The sequence below is a fragment of the Fukomys damarensis genome, unplaced genomic scaffold (assembly GCF_012274545.1).
Source record: "Fukomys damarensis isolate Sample0158 unplaced genomic scaffold, DMR_v1.0_HiC HiC_scaffold_24, whole genome shotgun sequence".
Classification (NCBI taxonomy): Eukaryota; Metazoa; Chordata; class Mammalia; order Rodentia; family Bathyergidae; genus Fukomys; species Fukomys damarensis.
The window spans coordinates 42,004,318-42,030,047 of record NW_022900936.1 but is presented as its reverse complement, the minus strand read 5'-3'; the positions used below and the strand labels follow the sequence as shown (position 1 = coordinate 42,030,047).

The 25,730-nt window shown below is 32.7% G+C and overlaps 1 protein-coding gene across 4 annotated transcripts in view; it reads right to left on the bottom strand.

Moving 5' to 3' along the window:
• Positions 1 to 25,730, bottom strand: part of Epha6 (EPH receptor A6) — an 891,558-nt gene that overhangs the window by 365,864 nt on the left and 499,964 nt on the right. For all 4 annotated transcript variants that reach the window (XM_010644592.2, XM_033768075.1, XM_010644602.2 and 1 more), the window contains one exon: positions 7,776 to 7,900. In XM_010644592.2, the coding sequence (XP_010642894.1) occupies positions 7,776 to 7,900 (125 nt within the window). The remainder of the gene's footprint in view (positions 1 to 7,775; positions 7,901 to 25,730) is intronic.

Here is a 25,730-nt window from a genome sequence, read left to right as displayed (position 1 = left end):
ATGGTGTCTTTAGATACTGAATATAAGAAAAATGGACTGCTGTGGGGGATTTATGATTGCAAAATGAGCTACTGGTTGGTAATTAGTGGAGCTGTACAACACCCTGGTGAGACGGGTATGCTTTCTTGCTGTCATTTCACAGATGCAAAAGGGCATCGGAGAGTAATGAAGTATCTGGCCTTGGGAAAACTATAAAATCAGCATCAGCAGAAAGCACCGACATTTCTGAGAAAGCTATTGTGATGCAAGGTGTCCCAGCCAGGTTTAACTACTGATTACTGCTTGTGTCATTTTGGTGACATTGGATACTCTCCTTGTGTCTTAGTTTCATCATTGCAGAATAAGAGGAGTAATGATACCTACTTTAAATGGTACAAATAGTTAAGGATTATAATTTAATCCACACAAAAACACTTAAGAGTACAGTCCCTTACATTAAATTGGTAAATAATTGTTGTCTATTAATTATTAGCTTGGTACCTTTCTGAGTGTTAGGGATATGACTTTAGACAAAAGAAATCCCTTGCTTTCATGTACTTATATATATTAGTAACAGAATGTTCTCCCAGCTTGTGGTCCTTTGTATATTACATTATCTTACAAACACATAGAAGTAGAAAGTCACACCAGCTTTCTTTCTTTTGTTTTACTTATTTATATTTTAATCATTAGAGGTAATTTTATAGTGGCTGGGTGACTTTTTCATTTCTTACAAATAAGTTCTAAGCAAGGGGACATTTTATTAATTTAGCTAGAATGTGGTTGAAAGAAATTCACAAATTAGTAGAGGAATCTGTTATACAAATAAATCAAGGCTAACTTTTTTTTTTGTTTTGGTGCTTTATTTTTCAGTGCTGGGATTAAACCCAGTGCTAGGATTAAACCCGGGGCCTCACCCATGCTAGGTAAGAGTTTTACCACTAAACTACATCCCAAGCCCTTTTTACTTTTTGTTCTTAGATAGGACCTCACTAAATTGCCTAGGTGGACCTCAAATATATGATCCTCCTGCTTCTACCACCCAAGTACCTGTGATTACAGAAATGGGTCACTTCATCCAGCTCAATCAAGATTAATTTTGATTAAATAGGTGATATAGTCTAAATACTCATATTCCCTTAAAATTCATGCACAGTAATAATAACCTTCAAACTGATGGTACTAATACGCTAAAGTTTTCAGAGGTTATACAATCTTGAGGGGTAGATTCCTCATGAATAAGATTAACACCATTATAAAGGAGACCTCACAGAGTTCTGCTCTTCTGCTATATGGGGATGAATAAGGAGATAGTTGTCTATAAGCCAGGAGGTATGGTCACACCAGGCACCAAGTCTGCCAGTGTTCAACTGTGGAAACTGTTAGTTGTTTAAAAGTTACAGTTTATGATATTTTATTACTGTAGCCCAAATACACTAAAAATATTAAAGGAACAAAGAAACAAAAAAATAAAGAATCCTTTTGGTAGAAAGATTAAGAAAACAAGAGGGAAGAGAAGGTAAAACAGGAAATGGAAGGAAAAATTAATAATGTGAACAAAAAAGATAAACAAAGAAGGGAAGACTAGAGGTGAAGGAAGGATGCTATGGTTTAACTGTTAATCCCCTCCCGATCTCATGTTGAAATTTAACTGTGGTTGTGACAGTATTAAGAGGTGGACCTCTGATAAATTATTAAACTTTGAAGGTTACACCTTCATGGTTGGGATTAGTGCTGCTAGAAAAGGACAAATTTAGCTACTTCTTGCTCTTTCCTTGCCCTTACAGTCTTTCGCCATGTGAAAGACAACATTTCACTTCTGAAAAGATACAGCGTTCAAGGTGCCATCTAGGAAGTGGAGATTCAGCTCTTTCTAGACAGTAACTTGCCACTAGCAAGAATTTGGACTTCATAGTTTCCAGAGCTATAAGAAACAAATAGATCTTTTCATAGCAGCAGAAAATGGGCTAAGGTATAAAATTGGTTCTAAGAGAGACATTGCTATGACAAATCCTTGAATACACAGAAAGGGTTGTGAACTTGAGTAATGGGTAGAGGCTGGAAGACTTCACAGATAAATCCAAGCAAAATGCCTACATTCCTACAAACAGAGTATCGAAGGTAATTCTGGTGACTGTAGAATTGAACAATGATAACCTTCTAGTGGAAGGAATATCTGAGCAGTAAAGCTTTAGGGTGCTTAAGGAATTCTTTTATCTGACTATAGTAAAATTTAAGTTAAAAGAAATTATTTAAAGATAGAATTTACATAAGGGAAAAACAACTGATGGATATGAAGGATTCTTCACCTTGATATGTGTTAGAGAATGAAAAAAACATTTTTTTCAGGAGAAAACACCCAGGGTTTGGCCAAGCTAGTGTTGTCTTTTTGTAAAAAGGTTTCTATAGACAGAAAGAAGCTAGTGGCTTTTCATCAGGACAATAGAAGAATTACCCCAAAGGCATCTAGGAGATTACGAGTGCTGTTCCTTCCATCTCAGCCCCATAGTGCCAGAGCCCGGAGAAAAGATGTCAAGGAGAAGCCTAGGTTACCCTCCAGACTTGGAGCTCTCTGTCCAGACCCTTACATCATTGATCCCCAAATTCTACTGTCATGATCTTGGATTTCCTATATTCTGGAATTATGAGAGATAAATTTCTCTTATTTATATGTTACCCAGTCTTGGGTGTACTGTTATACTGTTATAATAGCATAAAATACATTAAGACAGAGAGTATGCTTGGTATTGAATAGGGTATTTGATCTTTTGTGACTGCAGTGATTTTTCAACATCTTGAAGTTGAAGACTGAGAAGTTGGGAACAGGTTATGTCCTAGTTTCCTTTTTTTTTTTTTGGTACTGGGGATTGAACTCGGGACTTTGTGCTTACAAGGCAGGTGGTGGCACCACTGAGCTAAATCCCTGGCCCTAGTTTACCCATTCTAAGAGGCTCTTATTTTGGAGAAAAGTATTGTTAGTAAGTAAATAAGAAAATAGAAAATTTTTTTCATTTATATGTGACATCCCTTATTATTCTAATGTTACTTTCTATATTCATGCTGTATTCACTAAGGGAAAATAAAATTAACTAAAAATTGGGGAGCATAAATAGAGCATATCTAACTGATCATAACCAACACAACAATCTCTTTTTCCCTCTATACCATTCTTAACATACTGGCACACAGAGATGCCACACATGTACACAAATATGCACGTACACACAGAAGACAATGATAGCATGTTATTAATTTTCATTTATAGTTATGATGCGCAGAATACCATTCCCTATGGTGAAGCATTTTAAAAAGTGTATGTGTGTGTTTAATTTCAGTAGGCTTAAATGAAAAATTATAGCTATCTAAGGGATGAGATAATATATTTATAAAACAGTACAGACATCAATATACCTAGAGTTATACATGGATATACCTAGAATTATAAAAGATTATCTTTCTAGACCCTTCATTTTAGATGATTTACTACCTGAACCAAACTCAAATTTTGTAACTTTGAAGCAGTTCTTTTTTTAAAAAAAATAGATCACATCCTTTGAGAAAAGGTCAATATTACAATGGTATGTTGCTGGTCCTCAAATATTGGTAGGCATTTTACATTCTAAACCAATTAACTTCTTTCCTAATTTATACATAAAAGAATGCACTTAAAACAATAAGAATTAATAAAACAACATGAATTTTTCAGGAAATGGTAAAATACTGATCATTTATAGTTCAATTTTAGGTATCAATATAGAGTAACTTTGGTTAAAGCAAATGCAAAGTATAATAAATGCCATGGCACCAAGATGGAAGACAAAATATACGAAAATTATCACAAGCCAAGGATTAATTTTCCAATAGTTCTCTGTGCAGTGAGCTTCCTTAGATTATAATTGGTATTCCAGCAGATCATCAGGGATCATTTACGTCTTTCCTGTTCTCATCCTCCAGCTTCTTTGTTTTAATTTTAAATGCTTGCATCTAGAATGCTCTTCATAGACCCAGATTTGGGCTACTGGAGCCACTACAGAGAACTAGTAGCACCTATGATTTTTTTCTGCACACCATCTATGAACTTCCAATAAGTTCCATACATAGTGACTGAGTTGAACCAAAAAAAAGAAACCCATGTTCCGTGTCTCCACAGGATAATGTCTGAGAAGTAATTTAGACTCCAGATTTTCCCATTAGTCACAATGAGTTTCACTGCATCTTCCTTTACAGTCCTTCTGCTCCCATTCTCTTACCAGTTCTTCTGTTAATTTTCTTAATTAATCACTTACAAATAAAACCCTGTCTCAGGGTCAACTTTTGGGTAGATAATTACTAAAGGCAAATATTAAAGCTACTTAGGATCCATCCATCCATCCATCAATGTACTCATTCATTCAGATTTGCTACTTCCTTCTGTCTCCTGTCTCTGTCTCAATGCCTCTACCACCACTTGCCCCAGATAAGCAATGCTTGAAACACATTGGTGTGCATTCTATTACACTTTATATGCCTCTATTACTTATATAATTATACATGAATACACATTGATGAGGGGATATTTGCATTTTAAAAATGCTATCGTATGTCTATATGTATACATATATATTAACATTACATACTGTTTTTCTTTCTGTACAATATTTAGATTCCTAATAATGAAAAATTTAGACTTTTAACTGAGTTCTACTGTAAGCTGCCTTATTTGCTCAGAAGAAATCATATTATGGATAGAGATACATAAAATATATACTGAGAATCTGAAGTCATAGTAAGGAAGACTTTTTTTTTTTTTTTTTTTTTTTTTTTTTTTAAAAAAAAAATCTGAAGGAAATGTTTTTTTTTTTTTTTTTTTTTTTTTTTTGGTACCCTGGATTGAACTCGGGTCCTTGCTCTTGCAAGGCAGGCTACCGAACAGCTGAGCTAAATCCCCAGCAGTAAGGAAGACTTTAAATGTTCCTGATTGTTTTATTCTCTCTCTGAAAAGTTTTGATACCTCAATATCTTTGATAGTCTATACATTGTATATTTATATCTGAAAAGAAAATTATTTTGTATTTAGTTGTGCACAATTCCCATATTACAGTATTCTGATTCTATATTATATGGTAAGTATTTTCCTAATGTTTAAGTGCTTTTTTAAAATACTGATTTAGTATTTTGCATTTTGGGGTCTGCTTATAATTAATCTTTACAACCCAACAAAAAAGTTGATAACTTTATTTCTATTTTGCAGATATGATGTCTGAGACAAGGAGATTTATTGACTTTTTCCTTGTCAAGAACATGAGTCAGAGTCAGATTCAGAGTCAGAACATGAATTAGGAATCTTTGGCTTAAAACTAGATGTTTAATTTGTTATCACTGCACCATTGCCATTTTCTTATAAAATAAATGCCTTCGCAATACTATTTTATCACTAAAATACAACTTACATAACAAATCCAAATGCTACATATTGATGAGTGAAGATGGATATGATGTTAATTACTATACTGTAGAATTACATTGATTTTCTACATTTTAGTTAGATGGAGATTGCTGTCTTTTTATTGAATATCTATGGTCTGTCCTTACTGGGAATTATTGCAGGTTATTTTGATTCTCAAAAATATGAAGTGTTAAGTAACTATAAAATGAGTTGATGATTTTTCTATGCATGAGTTATAACACAATGTTTTTCTGAAACAGAAATAATTTCATTCAGAAAAATTATTAGTCTCTATGTAAGGCATTGGTTTTTAGGCAATCATACATTTTGAATACATGAAGATCAATTTAAGTTAGTGGACAGAAAATACATGTTGTCTTGTAGCTGCATGGTACATGCAAGCTGTAAAAATTGAAGGGTCAGCCCTACTAGACTTTGAGCCCATGCTGGCCTGGCTAATGTGCAAAATGTGTAATCTAATTTAAGCTCAGTAAGTTCTTCTTTTCTTAAATTGTGGATTTATCCACATTTTCTAATAATAATGTCAGCTTTTTTTGACTACGTGATGCTGAAATTACTTAAGTGTCAAAATGAATACATTCATGAAGATGAGTTTCCTCTCCCTTTATCCATCCTACATTTACTCAAGAAGCAGTACAACAAAGGTTAGGTTCCATTTATCCTCTTTTCCCTTTAGAGAAATTTTAAATTTATTTATGATGTTCTTGTTAAGGGCTTAGAAAATAATATCCAAAATATTCTTCTTTTGACTTCAAAATGAGGGCACCAAAAGAGCAGCAATGCAGGAAGTACTTTTCCTGAAAATCTCCAATCTACCTAAAAACCAGATCTTCCAAAAGAAACATAATTGCCATCCATCTTTTAACTGCAATTTCATAAATTAAGAAAGATTAAATTCATATCACAGTGCAAGAGACTGAAAGTCAAATAGCACATGTAGAATTCAGAAACACTTTGTCTCAGGCCATTGTCTGGTCTTCTAATCTCATGTCCTCTAAAAATCATTTACTAAGTCTCTGAAATTTCTACATGTCCCACTTCTCTGTCGCCTAGGAAGAGAGCATTTACATCTCAACCATCTGGCCTTCCCTTGAGTTTCATACCTTAGCGGCTCCTGTGCATACATACATGTTAATAACTGAGCAAACCTTTTCTCCTGCTAAAGTGTCTTTTGTTAATTTATATCAGCAGACTCAAATTTCAAAACATCAGAAGGAAAATTTGAACTTCCTTATTTCCTTGGATTCAAGTAACTTACAGAAATGTCATTCTTTCTTATTGCAATAAACTGCAGAAAAACAGAGTCTGCCAAAAATATACATGCATTAGGAAAAGAAAAGTTTGTATAATACTAAATTTTTGAGACATTGTGAGATTAATACAATTTAACTTTGGCCTCTACGATTAAAAGAGGAGCTCAAGGTGGTGGCCATTGGCTTCTAGATATTTATTAGTATGGCAAACTGCTGAAGTATATATACATATTTTTGGTAGACTGTATAAGTAATCTGTACATTAATTTTTTTAAATGTTCGCTTTGTCAGTAGTCTAGTAGCAGTACTGGTGCAATATCACATGGGTCTGTTAGGCAATACCAGACATACCATAATTGACTGTATGGCTTGCTGTAACATTCATATGAAGAAAGTTACAACTGTGAAGGGTATGGAAGGAAAATTATAAAGAAAGAAGATGAATACATTAAAATTAAGGAAGTACATAATTTGGGAAAATATAATAGTTGAGAACAACTTTAAATGACAAAATGGAAAATAAAAATTTTAATTGATTTATCATGTAAACTTGTCTTGCCAGCTTCTTATAAGATAAAATGAATAAATGGAATGTAAAGAAAATTCTGACTTCATTAGTTATTTTCTGTTATTTCTTAATACATTCTTTCTAATCTATTGGAATATAATTTTAAATTCATTGGCAAAGGATATGTGTTATACATTTGCTTTTAGGTTGTGGTAATCCAAGTTGACAATTTCTTGTCAACTGAATCCTAGAAACAGTGCTAGAGCAACTAAACTATAAGGTGAAGGAGTTTCTCTTTCTTATATTACTGTTTTATAAAGCTCCGTAGAGTAAAATATGATAGAGAAGAACATCTGGCATTTTCCATTTTAATACAAATAAAATAAAAGACACAAGAGCAAGTATTAAGATAAGTCAAATAAAAGTGGATTTTATGGTAAAATAAAATAGTATAAAAACATGCTTAGTATATATGTATATATATATGTATGTATATAATTTTTTATCTATATATGTATATATAATATAATATGTATCATATATATATATATGTATATAATTTTTTTAGGAAGTTCTAAATAAGACCTACTTTCTCATAGTACTTGATCTCGTAGTCCAGAATTGCTCCATTGGAAAAAGCAGGTGCTTGCCATGATAGGGCAATGCTATTTTGGGATGCCCAGTCCTTCCTTACCATACCTATCAGAGATGGTGCTGAAAGGAAAGAAAATAAGAATTAATTGTCATAAATCATTTTCCATAATCCTTTCTTCAAATTTTTATTTCAAAACAAAAACAAAAACAATTCTTTCTGAAAAGGACAATTGTTGCCATATTAATGAAATAGCTTTGAGACCTACTCTATTCAATCACAACAAGGCTTTAAAATACACTGTTAAAAAAACATAGGAAAAGCTCAAATATTCCAAGAATACAAGCCAGAACTCACCATCTTTGGTTTTATTAGAGGAAGGTATTTTTCTTTAAAATGGTTTTGATCTTTATGATATGAAGTTCAACATGCTAGATTCCTATATTTTGGTAAATCTACATCTACCATGGGGGGAACATATAACATTACAAATATATAATAGGATACATATATATTGTAATTATAAGATAATATATAAGCTTTTCTTTCTTTTAAACATATCCTAGTGATCTACAAAATTGTACAGTATGTAAATTATTTACTGTGAATTATTATTTATAATTACTAAGATTATTTCTTTTATATCATATGATGATATTTAACTTAAATAGTTTATTTTCAGAATTGTATCCATATTATTTTCTTTTTATTCTCATTGAGTTTATTGGTACATTATAGGTATACAGTACGATTACATTCATCATTGGGATCCTGTACCTTTACATGACAGGTCTTGGTTCTAATTTTTCCCTTTTTCCTTGCCCTCCCTTCACCCCCTCCTCCTCCCTTCCCTATTTACAAATACTTTATTTCCATTTTTTCATTTTCTCATTTTTTTCTTTTCCCTTATTATCTTTCCCCTACCCTTCCCATTTGCCCTACACCTTTCATCCTTTTCTTCCTATTTCACATTGGATCTATTTCATTAGGATCTTATGTACTATTATAGTTTTTCACACCAGAGAAACTATTCAGTATTTACACGTGGGACTTATTTATTTCACTTAGGAGTATATCCTCAATATGTATCCATTTTCCTAAGAATGACTCAAATTTCTCATTCTTTGTGGCTGAGTAGTATTCCCTTTTATAGAAAAACCACATCTTCTTTATCCAGTCTCCAGCTAATGTGCAAATGGGCTGTTTCCTAGTTTTAGACATTGCAAACTGTGCCGCTGTAAACATGGGTGTGCATATATCCCTGTGATATGATTCTTTTAATTCTTTTATAAAGATACCCAGCAGAGGGATGGCTGGGTCAAATGGAATCTCTAGTCCAAGCTCTTTGAGGTATCTCCATATTGATTTCTATAGTGGTTGCATCAGTCTGCATTCCCACCAACAATGGAGAAGGGTTCCTTTCTCCCCACAACCCCACCAACATTTGTTATTTTTTGATTTCTTGATAGCAGGCATTCTTTGTGGGGTGAGGTGGAATCTCAGTGTTGTTTTCATCTGCTTCTCTGGAATGATCAGTGATGTGGAACACTTTTTCATATATTTACTTGATGCTTTGACTTCTTTGAAAAATGTCTGTTCTTTCAGATGCCCATTTTTTAATCAGGTCTTTATATTTGGGAGGTCTGATTTTTTGAGCTCTTTATATATTCTAGATAATAGTCCTTTGTCTGAGAAGCAGCTGGTAAAAATTTTATCCCACATTGTAGGTTGTCTTTTAGTTCTGTTGATGGTTTCTTTTGCAGTGCTGAAGCTTTTAAATGAGATGAGATCCCAGTTGTTAATTCTTTCTGCTAGTTCCCATGCTACTGGAGATTTGTTCATAAAGTCTTTTCCTATGCCAATGTTTTCAAGAGTTCTGCCTAACTTATCTTCCAGCAAATTTAATGACTCTTTTTTTTTGCAATTTTAGTGATCTTTAATCCACTTGGACTTTAGTTTAGTGCGTGGTGAAAGATAGGGTCCAGTTTTAATCTGTGGCAGGTTGAAATCTGGTTTTTCTAACACCATTTATTAAAGAGGATATCTTGCCTCCAGTGAGGATGGTTGGCTCTTTTGTCATAGATGAGGAAGCTGAATACATCTGGAGTTGTTTTTGTATCTTCTAATCTTTTCTACTGATCCTCAGGTCTTTTTCTTTGCCAGGATCATGCTGTTTTTATCAGAGTGGCTTTGTAGTATAGTTTCAAATTGGGAATTGTTATAATCCCTGACATGTCTCTGTTGCCTAGGATGGCTTTTGCTACTCTAGGTCTCTTCTGTTTCCAAATGAATTTTTGGATTATTTTTTCAGTTCTGTGAAATATAAATTATTACTTATCATTACTAAGATTATTTCTTTTATATCATATTTATGATATTTAATTTAAATAGTTTACTTTCAGAATCCTGTCCATATTTCTTCATTTTATTAAATTTTTTAGGAAATCCAAACCAAGCTTAAAATAACCTTGTGCTAACATTCCAATGTTTAATTTTCTTTGTACCTTTCACAAAATACTTATCATTTTATGGATGCATCTCAAATCTATAATGTTAAATGAAACACAAAGAAGCTTAAGTGTTCTTTTTAAATACTACTATTTGATATAGAAATTAAAATTCATACATTATACAAGAAATATAAATTAAGTTATATCATTAAGAAAAAATTCCAAAATTTTAATAACACCCCATTGGTTAGTGTTTGGGAGAAAGCACTTGAATGAAGTGGTACAAAGTTATGGAAGTAAACTTTTTTTTTTCTTTTTTTTTTGGTACTGGGGATTGAACTCAGGTCCGTGCACTTGCAAGGTAGGCCACCGAACCGCTGAGCTAAATCCCCAGCCCTATAAGTAAACTTAACAATTTAACAAAAGTTATGTATTCATTTATTCTCTGGCTTTTTAAACTCTAAGAGATTTACTACACAAACTGGCATATTTACAGAACTACTCTTTGAGACATTTCTCTGAATATTGGAATAATCTAAATGTCTGTCCATTAATAAGGGCAGGATAAATAAAATGCTACATTCAATGTGGGTATTATGAAATTGTGAAAAGGAATTATGTTTAACTATAAATACTACAATGGAGATATTTCACAATATGTTTTTAAGTGAAAAAAGTAAGGAGAAGAAATGTATGAAAAATAAAGCAAGAACAAATTTGAGAATAAAAAGTACTGATTGTAATTGACATCCTTGATGAGAGAATCAATAGGATGAACACAATATGCTTAGAAAATGGACATTTAAGTACATCACACACTTCAGATTAGCTTTGGAATCTTGTATGTAAATTATTAGAAAATGACGTTAGCATTTAAAATAATTCTGTAAAATTTAAAAGAAATACAAAGAAACCTGTTTGAGTTAGAGACATAGCTTCAATAATAACTAATTATCTTGGCTTTAAAACACAGTAGTTTAACTTCCATCCTAATAGGAAATTTATATTAAAGATTAAAAAAGAAAAACCTATAAAAATTATTAAACTGTTTTAGTTATGATATTGTTGTAACAGTACTGATACTCTAAAGTTGTTATATTGGGGTATTAAATAAATAAATGTTAGTCTTATTAAGAAGTGGGCCTTTCCTCCCTGTGAAATAAGATGTCAGATCAACAACTGTAAAGAAAAATAATGAAAAATATATCATTCTGAATTCAATATATCTTCCTGATTCATCATCAGAAATGTATTAAATATACAATCATAGGTAAAAATAGTATTTTAAAAAATGACTCACTGTGATACTTTTTCTTTTTCCCTGCATTTCCTTTGTTCCTTCTTTTCTTTCCTTTCTTTTTCTTTCTTTTCTTCTTTCTTTCTTTCATTTCCTTTTTTTCTTCTCTTTCCCTCTCCCTCCTTCCCTCCTTCCTTCCTCCTTTCTTCTTTTATTCATTCATTCCTTCCTTTCATTCATTCACAGAACTGGAGACTGAATAAAGGGCCTTGTATTCTAACTCACATTTTTGCTCAAGCTGATTTGACCTTTCAGTCCTTTTGCCTCAGCCTCACAGGCCTGGGAGGATGGAAATTTAAATTTCTTAGAAAAAAATCAAAAATTAAAATAGTCCAGGAGCAATCATATACACCTGTCATCCCAGCACTCTGGGAAGTTAAAGCAGAAAGACTGCAAGTTTGAACCCAGCCTAGGTAATTTGGTGGCTTAGCCAGGCACTGTCTCCATACAAAATAATGTTAAAAAGATTTGGGGATAGAGCTTAGTGTGATGGCCCTGAGTCCAATCCTTAGTAAAATAAAGTTTTTTTTTGTTTGTTTCTAAATATTGCCTTAAAGTATTTTTAAAAATTCATCAGATTGATGAGTTTGGTTCTTCTAAGGAAATAAGGACTTGATAAACTATATTTAAATTCCTCATTATTTAGTGAAAATTTCTAGTTGGACTAAATTATACTTTTAAAGTGACAGATACATATAGATATAACTAAGAAATATAAGTTTATTTTATGAGCTCAAACAGTAATTGATGACATGGTAAATAATTCAGTATTTAAACTGAGACACAGTCACTATTAATAAACTCCAACAAATAAATGTATCTCTGTTGGGAACATCATTAATATTCTTACATTATAATATAATAATGTATTAAATGGTGTTTTATGGATAAATTATAACAAAGAAAACCATACAAATTAGAAGTTGGTTTAAACATATTAATTCATTAGAGTTCTTGAACATCTTTTTCATATGTATAATCTTATTATAATCTTTCACATGTAATCACTTTAATGTGCAATACCATAAAGCAATTTATTTAGTATCAGTGTACTAAATTTGCTTTATAATTGTTTAACACTCAAGGCTAGTATTATAATCCTTTCAAAACTTATAAAATATGCAAATACAATTATGAAAAAATATGATTGAATGACTACTGAATAAAATATGGGCATTATTTTTATGTTTCTAATACTCCACTGAACAATTAATTGTACATCACCTATATTTTCTTTCCTCATTGAGTTTAGGTACACAGTACAGTTGCATTCATTACTGGGATCTTGTACCTTTACATGACAGGACTTGGTTCTCATTTTTCCCCTGTCCCTGCCCTCCCTTCACCCCCTCCTACCCTCCCCATTTACAAACACTTTATTTCCATTTTCTCATATTTTTTCCCTTGTTACCTTTCCCCTACCCTTCCCATTTTCCCTACACCTTTAGCCCTTTTCTTGCTATTTCACATTATCAATCATCTCATTAGGATCATCGCCTATATTTTAAATAAGTCTGTTATGGTTTGGATGTAAAATGCCCCTCATGAATGGATCCCAGGGGAATGGCAACCTCATTAGTGAATGAATCAGTTGAATGATTAGTTCAAACTTTAATGTGTTTTTAGGAGGTGGGTCCTAGTTGGAGGAGGTAGGTCACTGGGCAGTGGCAGTGCCACTTTAGGGGGTGCATCTCTTCTCTTCTCTCCTCTCTTCGCTTTTCTCCCTGTCCCTATTCCTCTCTCTAGCTCTCTGTCTCTGTCTCTCTCTCTCTCTCTCTCTCCCCATTCTCTCTGTCTTCCTGCTATGTGTTGAGTAGTTTTTCTCCACCAATGTGTTTCCATGATGCCATTTCTGTTTTAGTGTCAATCAATCATGGACTGAATGAACCCTCTGAAATCAGGAGCAAAATGAACTTCTCCTGCTTAAGCAGATGTCAGGTATTTTGTCACAATGACAAAAACGACTAATACCAAGTCCCATCATATATAGTAGTAAACGAAAAACAGAATTTGTTTCCTAATTGCATATTTTCCTCACTTAAAAATGGCCTTTAGGGTACAAGGGCTATACTAATTTCTAAATTTGCTTCATTACCTGGAATCAAACTCGGGCCCTTGCGCTTGAGAGACAGGCAGTGAAAACACTGAGCCAAATATCCAGCCCCATCTTCATTTTTTTATAAATTCTGTTCATTTGTAAATATCAGTATTTTACATTGTTGTTAAATATACATAAGTTTAGGTAATTCTGTTTATTTAAAAATATTTTTTCTATATTACAAAGCTTAAAAATAGCTAAATGGTCCTAGCACATACTAAAAATAGCATGGTACTGGAAAAAAATAGACCTGAGGATCAATGGAACAGACTAGAAGAGGCAGAAAAAACACCAAACACACTCAGTCACCCCATCTTTGACCAAGGGGCCAAACACTTTCACTGGAGGAAGGATAGGATCTTTAATAAATGGTGCTGGAAAACCTGAGTTTCTACACGCCAAAGATTTAAACAAGACCCATGTCTCTCATCGTGCACTAAACTAAAGTCAAAATGGATGAAAGATGTAAATATTAAAATAGAAACACTAAATCTTCTGAAAGAGAGAATAGGTAAATAAGAACCAAAATGTATAACAGATAATATAAAATAGGAAGAATCTGCTCAAAATAAAAGGGAAACCATGAAAGGGAGGGAGGAAAAACTTGATATAAGAAGAAATGGAAGCAAAGCTTCTGTAAATAATGGAGGAGGAGAGATTGAAGAGAGTGATGGTGAATGGGAGAGAAAGAGGAACAAAGCTATATCATGGACAGGTACAAATTCCCTTTGATGAATGTGATTATCATGTATATATTTAATTTGTACCGATAAAATTAATTTAAAAAACAAAAATAAAATATTTCTTGAACTCTAATCTGTATTTTACAGCCTCTAAAATAATAAATTATTCAAATCATTTTTCTAATATTGGATGATGAAGATTCCAATTTGGTCCTCTTAGGCTTCTAATAGATTATTATTATTATTATTTTGATGTTGTGAAGTTTTTTGGGTTTTTTGTTTTGTTTTGTTTTGTTTTTTGTTTTTTTGAGACAGGGTCTCATTATGTAGTTGAGACTGGCCTGGAACTCACTGTGTAGCCAAGGCTGGTCTCAAACTCATAGCGATCCTTCTGCCTCAGCCTCTTGAGTGCTGGGATTACAGGCATGAGCCACCATCCCTGGCTGTGAAGTTTTGTTTTGTTCCAGACAGGACATCACTTTGTTGTCACAGGCTGACCTCAAACTCAAGAATTCAAATGATCTTCCTATCTCTGCCTATCTAGGAGCTGGGCTGACTGCTATGCACCATCATATCCCCCGTGTTCAACTTATTATTGAGAAAATTGCTTTTATGAATTGAATTTTTGATACTATTTATTAGCATATTGAAAAGAACGATATCAATATGCTTTAGGCACACATTTTCCACAGTTAACGAATTACAGTAAGGAATGTGAGAAAAAATTTACAGTTCAATATATGCCCCCAATACTGCATTCTGTATTCACAGATATCTACTCTAGACAAAATTTCATTAAAAATGAGGCTTCAACATATGAGACCTCAAGTATATGTCTGGAATATATTTAATGAACTTGTTTTCTTAATAATTCATTAAGAAAACATCTGACATAGTGTGAGAACAATGTTGTAAATATAGCATATATTTATATTATCCTGGGGGGGAACTAATTTTAGGTCACAGAAGGGAAATGTTAATTTACTTCTGATTTTCAGAAAACTGGAGAAAAAAAGACACAAATTACACTTTCTGGAGTTAGTAAGATCACAGGCTGACTGAACAACTTCAAGACTTTAGTAATGCTTGTTAAGAATTATATATTCAGCTCAGCTTTTAGTAGAATTGTATTTCTGATATCTATCCTCTTTTAAGCCTTCCAAATCTTAGCTTTGCCTTTCAAAAAAGTGATTGCTGAATAGATTACCATATTTTTGAAAATGGTCTTAATACAAACGTTTCTGATTTCTACATGTACTGAATCTTAAATAACTTACCAAATATCATGTAATGAAATAAGAAAAAAATGTGAATTAATTAAGTTCACAAGTAGATGAATATTATTTTCTTATGCTTATGTGGAGATGGGGAAAGAGTAAATTGTTTTAATTATTTTGATCCTTATTAAGACCTAATGAGGAATACTACTCAGCCATAAAGAATGAGAAATTAGAGTCATTCATAGGAAAATGGATGCATACTGAGGATACAATTTAAGTGAAATAAATAAGTCACACATGTAAATACTGAATAGTTTCTCTGGTGTAAAAAACTATAATTGTACATAAAATCCTAATGGTATAATTGATAACATGAAATAGGAAGAAAAGGGCCAAAGGTGGAGGGAAAGTGGGAATGTAAGGAAAGAAAGGAAAAGAGAAAATGGAAATAAAGTATTCGTAAACAGAGAAAGGAGGAGGGGTGAAGGGAGGGCAGGGATAAGGGTAAAAAATGAGAACCAAGACCTGTCATGTAAAGGTACAAGATCCCAATGATGAATGTAACTGTACTGCATACCTAAAATGTACCAACAAATTCAATGAGAAAAAAAAAAAGACAATGAGTAGATACCCAGCAGGGGAATATCTGGGTCAAATAGGACCTTTAACTATAGCTTTTTGAGGTATCTCCATACTGATTTCCAAAGAGGCTACACCAGTCTACACTCACACAAACATTGCAGAAGAGTTCCTTGTCCCCACAACCCCACCAGTGTTTATTATTGGTCAATTTCTTGATAGCAGCCATTCTTTTTGGAGTGAGGTGCAATCTCAGCATTGCTTTCATTTGCATCTCATGAATGACCAGTAATGTTGAACATTTTTTCATATGTTTATTTACTGTTTGTACTTCTTTCTCTGAGAAATGTCTATTCATTTCAGATGCCCCTTTTTGTATTGAATATGATTAGAGGTCCCTTTTGACCCAACTATTCCCCAGCTGAGTATCTTTCCAAAGGAATTAAAAGAATCATAGCACAGAGATATATGTGCACCCATGGTTATAGTGGCACAGTTTCTAATAACCTAAACTTAGACACAACCCAATTGCCTATCAACTAATGAGTAGAGGAAGATGTATTCTTTTTTAAAATATATAAAATGAAGTACTACTAAATTACAAAGAATTAGAGACTAGTGACATTTATAGCTAAATGGATGCACATTGAGACCATAATCCTACATGAAATAAATAGATACACATGTTTAAATACCAAAAAGTTTCTCTGATAAAAAAGTGTAAATGAGGATTAAAATGTACAATGGATAATGTGAAACTAGAAGAAAAGGTCCAAATTGGAAGAAGAAGGGGAAATAGCAGAAGTAGGGGAAAGGAAAGGAGAAAAGGAAAAAATATGAGAAAAGGAAAAATATGAGAAAAGGAAAAAACCAGAAACAAAGTCTTTGTAAATAGGCAGGGGTGGAAGGGTTGAAGGGAGGGCAGGAGAATAGGGAAAAAAGTAAGATATATCATATAAAGGCAAAAGTTCCCAATGATAAATGTCATCATATTGTATATCTAAAATGTACCAATAACCTAATGAATGAGAAATAAGAAATAAGGCCTTAATGAATTTTTAGGGTAATAATTTTTAAGATTTATATGTACAAGTACCAATTTCCCACAAAAAGATAATCATTATGGACTACAATGTACACTAATAAAAATCAATAAAATGGAAATAAAAATAGAAATAATCTTCAAAAGATTCAATAAATTGTACTAAAATATATACCTCATATAATGTACATCACATTATTTTCAATCTAATAACCCAAAATGAAGATTGTCACAATTTTAAAGTTTAGCAAACCGAAGCTTAAATAAGTTAGTTGTTTAATAAAACTTAAAAGTGAATTTTAATATTAATTAAAAATATTAAAGAATTGTAATGTTGACATCATTACTATATTTTCTCTTAAAACTGATTCTACAGGATACAAAATCAACATTAAGAAGTCAATAGCTTTTTACACACTAATGAACTAGCTTAAAAAGAAACTGTTTTGAAAAATTTCATTCACAATAGCTTTAAAAAAGAAAATACCTGGTGCCAGGGATTTAGCCCAGTGGTTCCACTGCTTGCCTTGGAAGCACAAGGTTCCGAGTCCCATTCCTGGTACCACACACACACACACACACACACACACACACACACACAGAAAAAAAAAAAGAAAAGGAAAAAGAAAGAAAATACCTAAAATTCAACCAAAGGTGGTGGAATACCTCTGCAACAAAAATTACAGAACTCCAAAGAAAGAAATTGAAAAAGATACTAGAAAATGAACTATCTTCCCATGTTCATGGACTGACAGAATTAATACTGTTTTTTTCCATGTTTGTGCAATTTTAATGGTATTTTAAATATATTTTTCAATTTAAAAAAATTTTATTAGTATATGTTTGCAGTGCATAAAGGTTACATTCATTGTCAGGAACTAGCACATGCAAACAACACATCCTAATTCTTTTTACCTACAGTTCCTCTCCCCTCATTTGTCCATCTCTAAAATGGCCACATTAACAAAAGTAATCTAAAGATTCCATAAAATTGCCATCATATGAGAAATAGAAAAGCATGGAAACAAAGTCTTTGTAAATAGGGAAGGATGGAGGGGGTGAAGGGAGGGCAAGGAAATGGGAAAAAATAAGAACCAAGATACATCATGAAAATGCACAAGATCATAATGACAAATGTAACTGTATTTATTGTATACCTAAAATGTGCCAATAAACTTAATGGAAAAAACAAGTTTATATAAAAAAGTACATTCCTGAGCCTCATACTCAGGAAACTTTGATTCACCTATCTCTGTCGTTACCATGTTCCTGGTGACTAACGCAGTTATAAAAAGAAAAAAAAAATTCTAGTGGCACTTTTAACAAAACTAGGAAAAATAATCTTAAAATTCCCATGGAAACACAGAACACCCAGAGTAGCCAAAGCAATCCTAAACAAAAAATGTCAGATCAAAGAGGATGCAAGCAGGTAGAAAGATATCCACTGCTCCTGGGTAGGAAGAATCAACATAGTGAAAATGGCCATACTACCAAAACTGCTATACAGATTCAATGCAATGCCAACTGAAATTTCAAGAGTATATTTCACAAAACTAGAGAAAATAATCCAAAAATTCATTTGGAACCAGAAGAGACCTAGAATAGCAAAAGCCATTCAGCAACTGAGACATGGCAGGGGGTATACAATTCTCAACTTGAAACTATACTCCAAAGCCACTGTGATAAAACAGCATGGTATCCTGGCAAAGAAAAAGATCTGAGGATCAGTGGAATAGATTGGAAAATACCGAAACAATTCCAGATGTACTCAGCTATGTCATCTTTGTCAAAGGAGACAACCATCCTCACTGGAGGAAAGATAGCCTCTTTAATAAATGGTGTTGGAAAAACTGGATTTCAACCTGCCAAAGATTAAAACTAGACCTTTATCTTTCATCATGCATTAAACTAAAATCCAAGTGGATTAAAGATCTAAATATTAAAACAGAAACACTACACTTGCTGGAAGATAAGTTAGGCAGAACTCTTGAAGACATTGGCACAGGAAAAACTTCATGAACAAATCCTCGGTAGCATGAGAACTAGCAGAAAGAATCAACAACTGGGATTTCATCTTATTAAAAAGCTCTGCCCTGCAAAATAAACCATCAACAGAACTAAAAGACAACCTACAAAATAAGACAGGTTTAGGTACATGACTTTTTTCTATGTCTTCTATTCTATTCCATTAATTTGTATGTCTATTTCTTGTGCCAATACCATGTTCTTTTTGTTACTATTGATTTATTGCTTTGCAGTATAATTTTAAATTGACTATTGGAATGTCTTTAGCCTGACACTTTTATTTCTCATTGAGGTTATTGGTACTTTTTAGGTATACAGTACTTACATTCATCATTGGGATCTTGTACCTTTTGGTACAAATTTGGAAAAAAAATTTTTACCAGCTGCTTCTCAAAGAAATATTATCTAGAATATGTAAAGAACTCAAAAAAATCAGACCCCCCAAATATAAAGACCTGATTCAAAAATGGAAATCTGAAATGAACAGACATTTCTCAGAGAAAGAAGTAAAAGAGGCAAGAAAATATATGAAAAAATGTTCCACATCACTGGTCCTTTGAGAGATGCAGATGAAAACAACACTGAGATTCCATCTAATCCCACAAAGAATGGCTGCTACCAAGAAATCAACCAATAACAAATGTTGGTGGGGTTGTGGGGAGAAAGGAACCCTTCTCCATTGTTGATGGGAGTGGGGACTGGTGCAACCACTATGGAAATCAATATGGAGATACCTCAAACAGCTAGGATTAGAGGTTACATTTTACCCATGCATCCCTCTCTGGGTATCTTTCCAAAAGAATAAAAAAAAAATCATACTATAGTGATATATGATTACCCATGTTTATAGTGGCATAGTTTGAAATAGCTAAAACTTGGAAACAGCCCAGTTGCCTATCAGTTGAAGATTGAATAAAGAAGGTATCATTTTTCTATAAAATGGTATACTACTCAGTCATAACAAATGAGAAACTAAAGTCATTCATAGGAAAATGGATGCATATTGAGACTATACACTTTAGTGCAATAAGACAGACATATATAAATACTGAATAGTTTCTCTGGTGTGAAAAACTAAAAGTGTAAATAAGATTCAAATGGTATGATTGACAATGTGAAATAAGGAGAAAAGGGCTAAAGGTGTAGGGAAAGTGGGAAGGGTAGGGGAAAGGAAACAAGAGCAAAGAAAAAAATATGAGAAAATGAAAAAATGGAAGCAGTTTTTGTAAATAGGTAAGGGTGGGGGATAAAGGGAGGGTAGGGGTATGGGGAAAAAATGAGAACCAACTCCTGTCATGTAAAGGAACAAGATCCCAATGATGAATGTAACTACTGTATACCTAAAAAGTACCAATAACCTCAATGAGAAAAAAAAGTGTCAGGCTAAAGACATTCCAACAGTCAATTTAAAATTATACTGCAAAGCAATAAAGCAATAATAACAAAAATAACATGGTATTGGCACAAGAAATAGACATACAAATTAATGGAATAGAATAGAAGACATAGAACAAAGTCATGTACCTACATCTGTCTTATTTTGGACAAAAGAATAAAAAATATGGAAAAAGGCATCCTCTTTAAAAAGTAGTGCTGAGAAAACTGAATATGCATATATAGATGATTGAAACTCAATCCTTATCTTTCACAGTACACAAAAAATCAATTGCAAATAGTTCAAGGACCTAAGTACAAGACCTGAATCTTTGAAACTGCTCAAATAAATTATAGAGAAAATATCTGATGTCATAGGCACAGGCAACATCTTCTTGGTTAGAATTCCAATAGGACAGAAAATACATAGTAGCAAGGATGAACAAATGATTACATCACACTAAAAGTTTGTACAGCAAGGGAAGCAACCAGTCTAGTGAAATCACAAATAGAGTGAACATTCATCAAAAAGAAGGGGAGAAATCTTTGCTAACTATTCTTCAAACAAAGTATTAATATTTAGAACATATGGAGAACACCAAAAACTAACATACATAATCAATAAATGGGCAAATGAATTCAACAGACACAACTGAAAAGAATTTATTTCCTAAGGAGATAGCAGTATTGTGTAACAAAGCATCCTCACTCTTTCTGCTTCTCCTTTCTATGCCAGTGTGGTACTAGGTTCTAGCTTCATGTTAGTGAGAATTGTGTGCAAATATTTGCACAGAAAGCTCTCAGTGTATATGGGGGCCACAATGAAAGATCATTTTATTAATGATGAGTAAAAATGACAGTTCTGTCAGAACTTAGTTGTACAAACTAAGATCTGACAAGTTATCTTTAAAGGTCTTTCCACCATGATCTATGCCTTTTAAATTTCTCTTTTATTGATTGTATAACTACTGATTTAGTGCACTCACCGTTGTTTGTGTTTAGGCTGCTATCTTTTTACAACATGCATTCTAGTGACTATTATTTATCTTCAGAAGTGTTTGAAAAAGTCTGCACTAAAGATACTATGTGTTCTGGTTTGTGTCTAGATGTCCCCCACAAGCCTCATGCAATGATGCTTGTTCAGAAGCGGATGAATTTGGAGTATGTGATGCTGGGATTAAGAGCATGTGACTGTTAAACCAGTACACAGATTGGTCTGTCACTGCACTAATTCAAGTAGCATGGATAAAATAAAAGAGGCAGAAAGATGCTGTGAAGATCCCCTTCTTATTTTTGCCATGAACTGTTTCTGCTCTGTGACACCCCTCTGCCACATGCCACTCTGCCTTGGAGCCAGCAGATTATGGACTGAAACCGCTACAAACTGTGAATCTAAATAAAACTTTTCCCTTTTAAATTGGGGGTCTGGTACTTTGTCTCAGCAATGAGAGAAAAATAACTAAGACACTATGAAAATTATTTCTTTGAAATATAGGAGAAAAACAGAGTATCCACAAATTAGCACAGTTTGAGATTTTACTGATGATATTTGCCAGTCAAATTTCAGTAAAAAACTACTTGCTAGGGTCAGCTGTAGTGGCGCATGCCTGTAATCCCAGCAGCACTCGGGAGGCTGAGGCAGGGGGTTCACTGTTAGTTCAAAACCAGCCTGGGCTACACAGTGAGTTCCAGATTGTTCTCAACTACATAGTGAGACCTTTTCTCAAAAAACAAAATGAAACAAAACAAAAAAACCCAAAACAAAAAAACCCTACTTTCTAGGAATTTAACGTATTTCTCTAAATCTCAGAAAGTTGGCTGGCCACTGTGAAAATAAAAAATTCCCCATCCAATGGTAACTTCAAGAAATTCTTCACTTATCAGACCTCATTATAATAAAACCAACATCACTGGTTTCTATTAATTTTTCCAGGTAAAAGTACAATTATTTGAATTGTACAATCATGTAAATTATATATGTAAATTATAATCAATTTTGAATTTATAAATACCCTAATATATTTTAACATGGTTGTAATTTCTGGACCTCCATTGGTTCAACAAAGTGTACAAATCATGTTCAAGGTACACAGAAAATTAGATCATTTAAACATTATCTATAATGGGAAGAAATTTTATTAATATGATTAGAAAAGTCATATTTTCTAAATGACTCTAAATTTTCTGAAAGATTATAAATGACTAACATCATCTTAACATTAGGAAAGAAGCCAGTGAAGTAGTTTATAGAAATAAAAATCTTTAAATAGTATAATGAGTGCATAAACTTTGAAATAAAATTTTTACTGCTGAGCTTTTTAAAAGTTTATACAGTTTAAGGAAACCACCAGATAGATTTCTTGAAATCTAGACATTTATTTGAAACAAATATGTGCATGTAAAATATCATCATATATACAAGCACTGGAAAATAAATGTCATGTTTAGAGTGACAAAAAAAAGTTACAAAACAAATATGTCATGACCATTTTTTAGAAAAATAATAAATTCCTCCAAATTATATATGTAGTAATATTTATATTTCTGAGTGAATTAGCACCAAACTGTTAACAGTAACTTATCATATAGCCCTGTAAACTATATTTAACAAGTAAAAAACTTAAATATATCATATAGTTGATTGGTATTGATTTTTAAATTACATTAGCAAATTATTATACTTTCCAAAATTTTGAAACTATTTGAAAAGAAATATGAATTTATTGCAAAGACCTTAGTGAAACCTTCTCAGCTCATGTAAATTTGAGTATTGCTTCCAAAATATGATAAAAAATATTAATACTTTTTAAAAAGTCAAACCTCACTACAAATATATGTATAAATTATAAATAAAGAAATACATGTGGCTTCATTCATAGGAAAATGGATACATATTGAAGATATACTTCTAAGTGAAATAAATAAGTCACACATGTGTAAATACCAAATAGTTTCCCTGGTGTGAATATTCTGCAACAATGCATAAGATTCTAATAAGATTACTGACATTTAGAAATTTGAAGAAAGGAGCTAAAGGTGTAGGGAAGGTGTGATACGTAGGGGAAGAACAAAAAGGGAAAAGAAAAAAATGTGAGAGAATGAAAAGATGAAAATAAAGTGTTTGTAGATGGGGAGGGGAGGAGGGGGTGAAGGGAGGGCAGAGGTAAGGGGAAAAAATGAGAATCAAGACTTGCCATGTAAAGGTACATGATCCCAACAATGAATGTAACTGTACTGTATCCCTAAAATGTACCAATAAACTCAATAAAATTAAAAAAAAAAAGAAATACATGTGGCCTATGGAAGAGTCATCAGTTTTTAGTCTTACCATATATTTTTATTATTCTTCAACTTATATGATGATACAAAATTGCAGTGAAAGGCAGCTTAGAAACTACAGTCTGAGAGTATTTTAAACCAAGAAGCTTTATGAAATTTAAGCTCATGAATTTGCTTGCTGGGTGTCTCAAGAATTAAATTAAAAATTCCATTCTTATTTGACTCCTGAGGTACGTAAGCAGACAAAAAGATTTCAGTTATCATTTGGGGCTATGCAACAAAAATCTTGGACCTTTCACAAAAGTTCACGTTTAAAAGGCTTCTATTGGAGGCTGGGGATTTAGCTCAGTGGTGCCCACCTGCTTTGCAAGCCTGTGGTCCTGAGTTTGATCCCCGATACTGAAAAACAAAAACAAAATCTTCCATTCATACTAAAAAACAGAATTACATTTTTTCCTCAAGATACAAGACTTGACTAGCTTTAGATTTCTTTTTTTTTTAGCTTTAGACTTCTTTGATCATCTCAGAATTGATTTTGTTGTCTGAACTACAACATTTATTGTTTATGTGTTGTAACATCTAGCAACTGATTGCCATTATCTGAAGGAGCTGGTATTCCTTCTTATGGGGATACACAGATTTTTTTTAACTCTACCTTTCAACGTCCTATGTTCTTTCATGTACATTTATTAAATGCCTTATATAAACCACAATTTTGTAGGCACAACTACTCTTATTTTAGGGAGAAGCAATAGATCAGAGCAAAAAAGATTTATCCAGCTGTAGAATATGTATGGGGTGACTACATACTCAAGTTTATCACTTGCAGGTTCTACTTCATAATTATGGTACTTTGAAGCTCTGAACCTCTTGTAGTACTTGGTATGATGTCACATAAACATGTTAGCACGCATTTCAATATCTCTTTTACTCAAGATATTTAAATCTTGTTTCATTTGTAATTCCCTCTGAAGATTTATTTCTCCTATATGACACCATATAAGCATTATTCAGTTGTTCTATATCTTTATGCAATGACTAATATTTTATTGAATAATGTAAAAATAATAGTGATGATAGTCATGTCAGAAAATGAGGAAGGTTCTTTCAGTGTGATGAGAATTTGAACCTAGTGATAATATGAAACACTTTTTGTTGTGATTCAATTGGATGAACTAAAATTTATCTTGGGTTAGCCTCTTAATTTAAAAAATATTTTCCGTTGCAGACAACTTCATTTTAAAAAAGTATCAGAGCAAAAGCAAATATATTTGGAGTTAATTTATTAATGGTTCTCAAAGCTCCCAACGTCACATAGCTTTTCATTGATTCTATACCCATGCTCATCATCCCCATTTTCTTGCACCCCATAAGCTGTGATTTCACTTTTCCTAGCCACAGTTTAATACCCACTGATAAGTAAAATTCCAACTGGAATAATTCTGCTGGGTTCCACAAGCTTTGTAAAGTACAATTTAATTTAATGTTGTAATCATTCCACTGTATATTTTAAAAGTTGCACTTTGTATTTTTATCTCCACTGTTTTTTTTTTTTTCTGAATGAAAGTTATATTACTTATACAGTGTGACTGAATATAGTTCTAGGATGGAGAAAAAAAAGGATGAGTTCATTCATTCTGCTGGCCACTGGAGAGAATGCTGCATAATACTGTCACACTGATTTAGGAAGGTGCAGGTCCTCCTGCTGATTCACCAGAAAGGAGACTGCAAAACTTCTTTTGTTCTCTCATTAAAGAAATAATGCAACACAACAGAAAATTATTTGGCACTGCTTCTGGTGCAAGCAGAGATAAATAAATGTTGATTCTTCCTTGATGGTAGCAGTCTTTGTGCAGGACAACTAAACAGGTACTCTCACAGCTGCCTTGAAATATTCATGGCTTC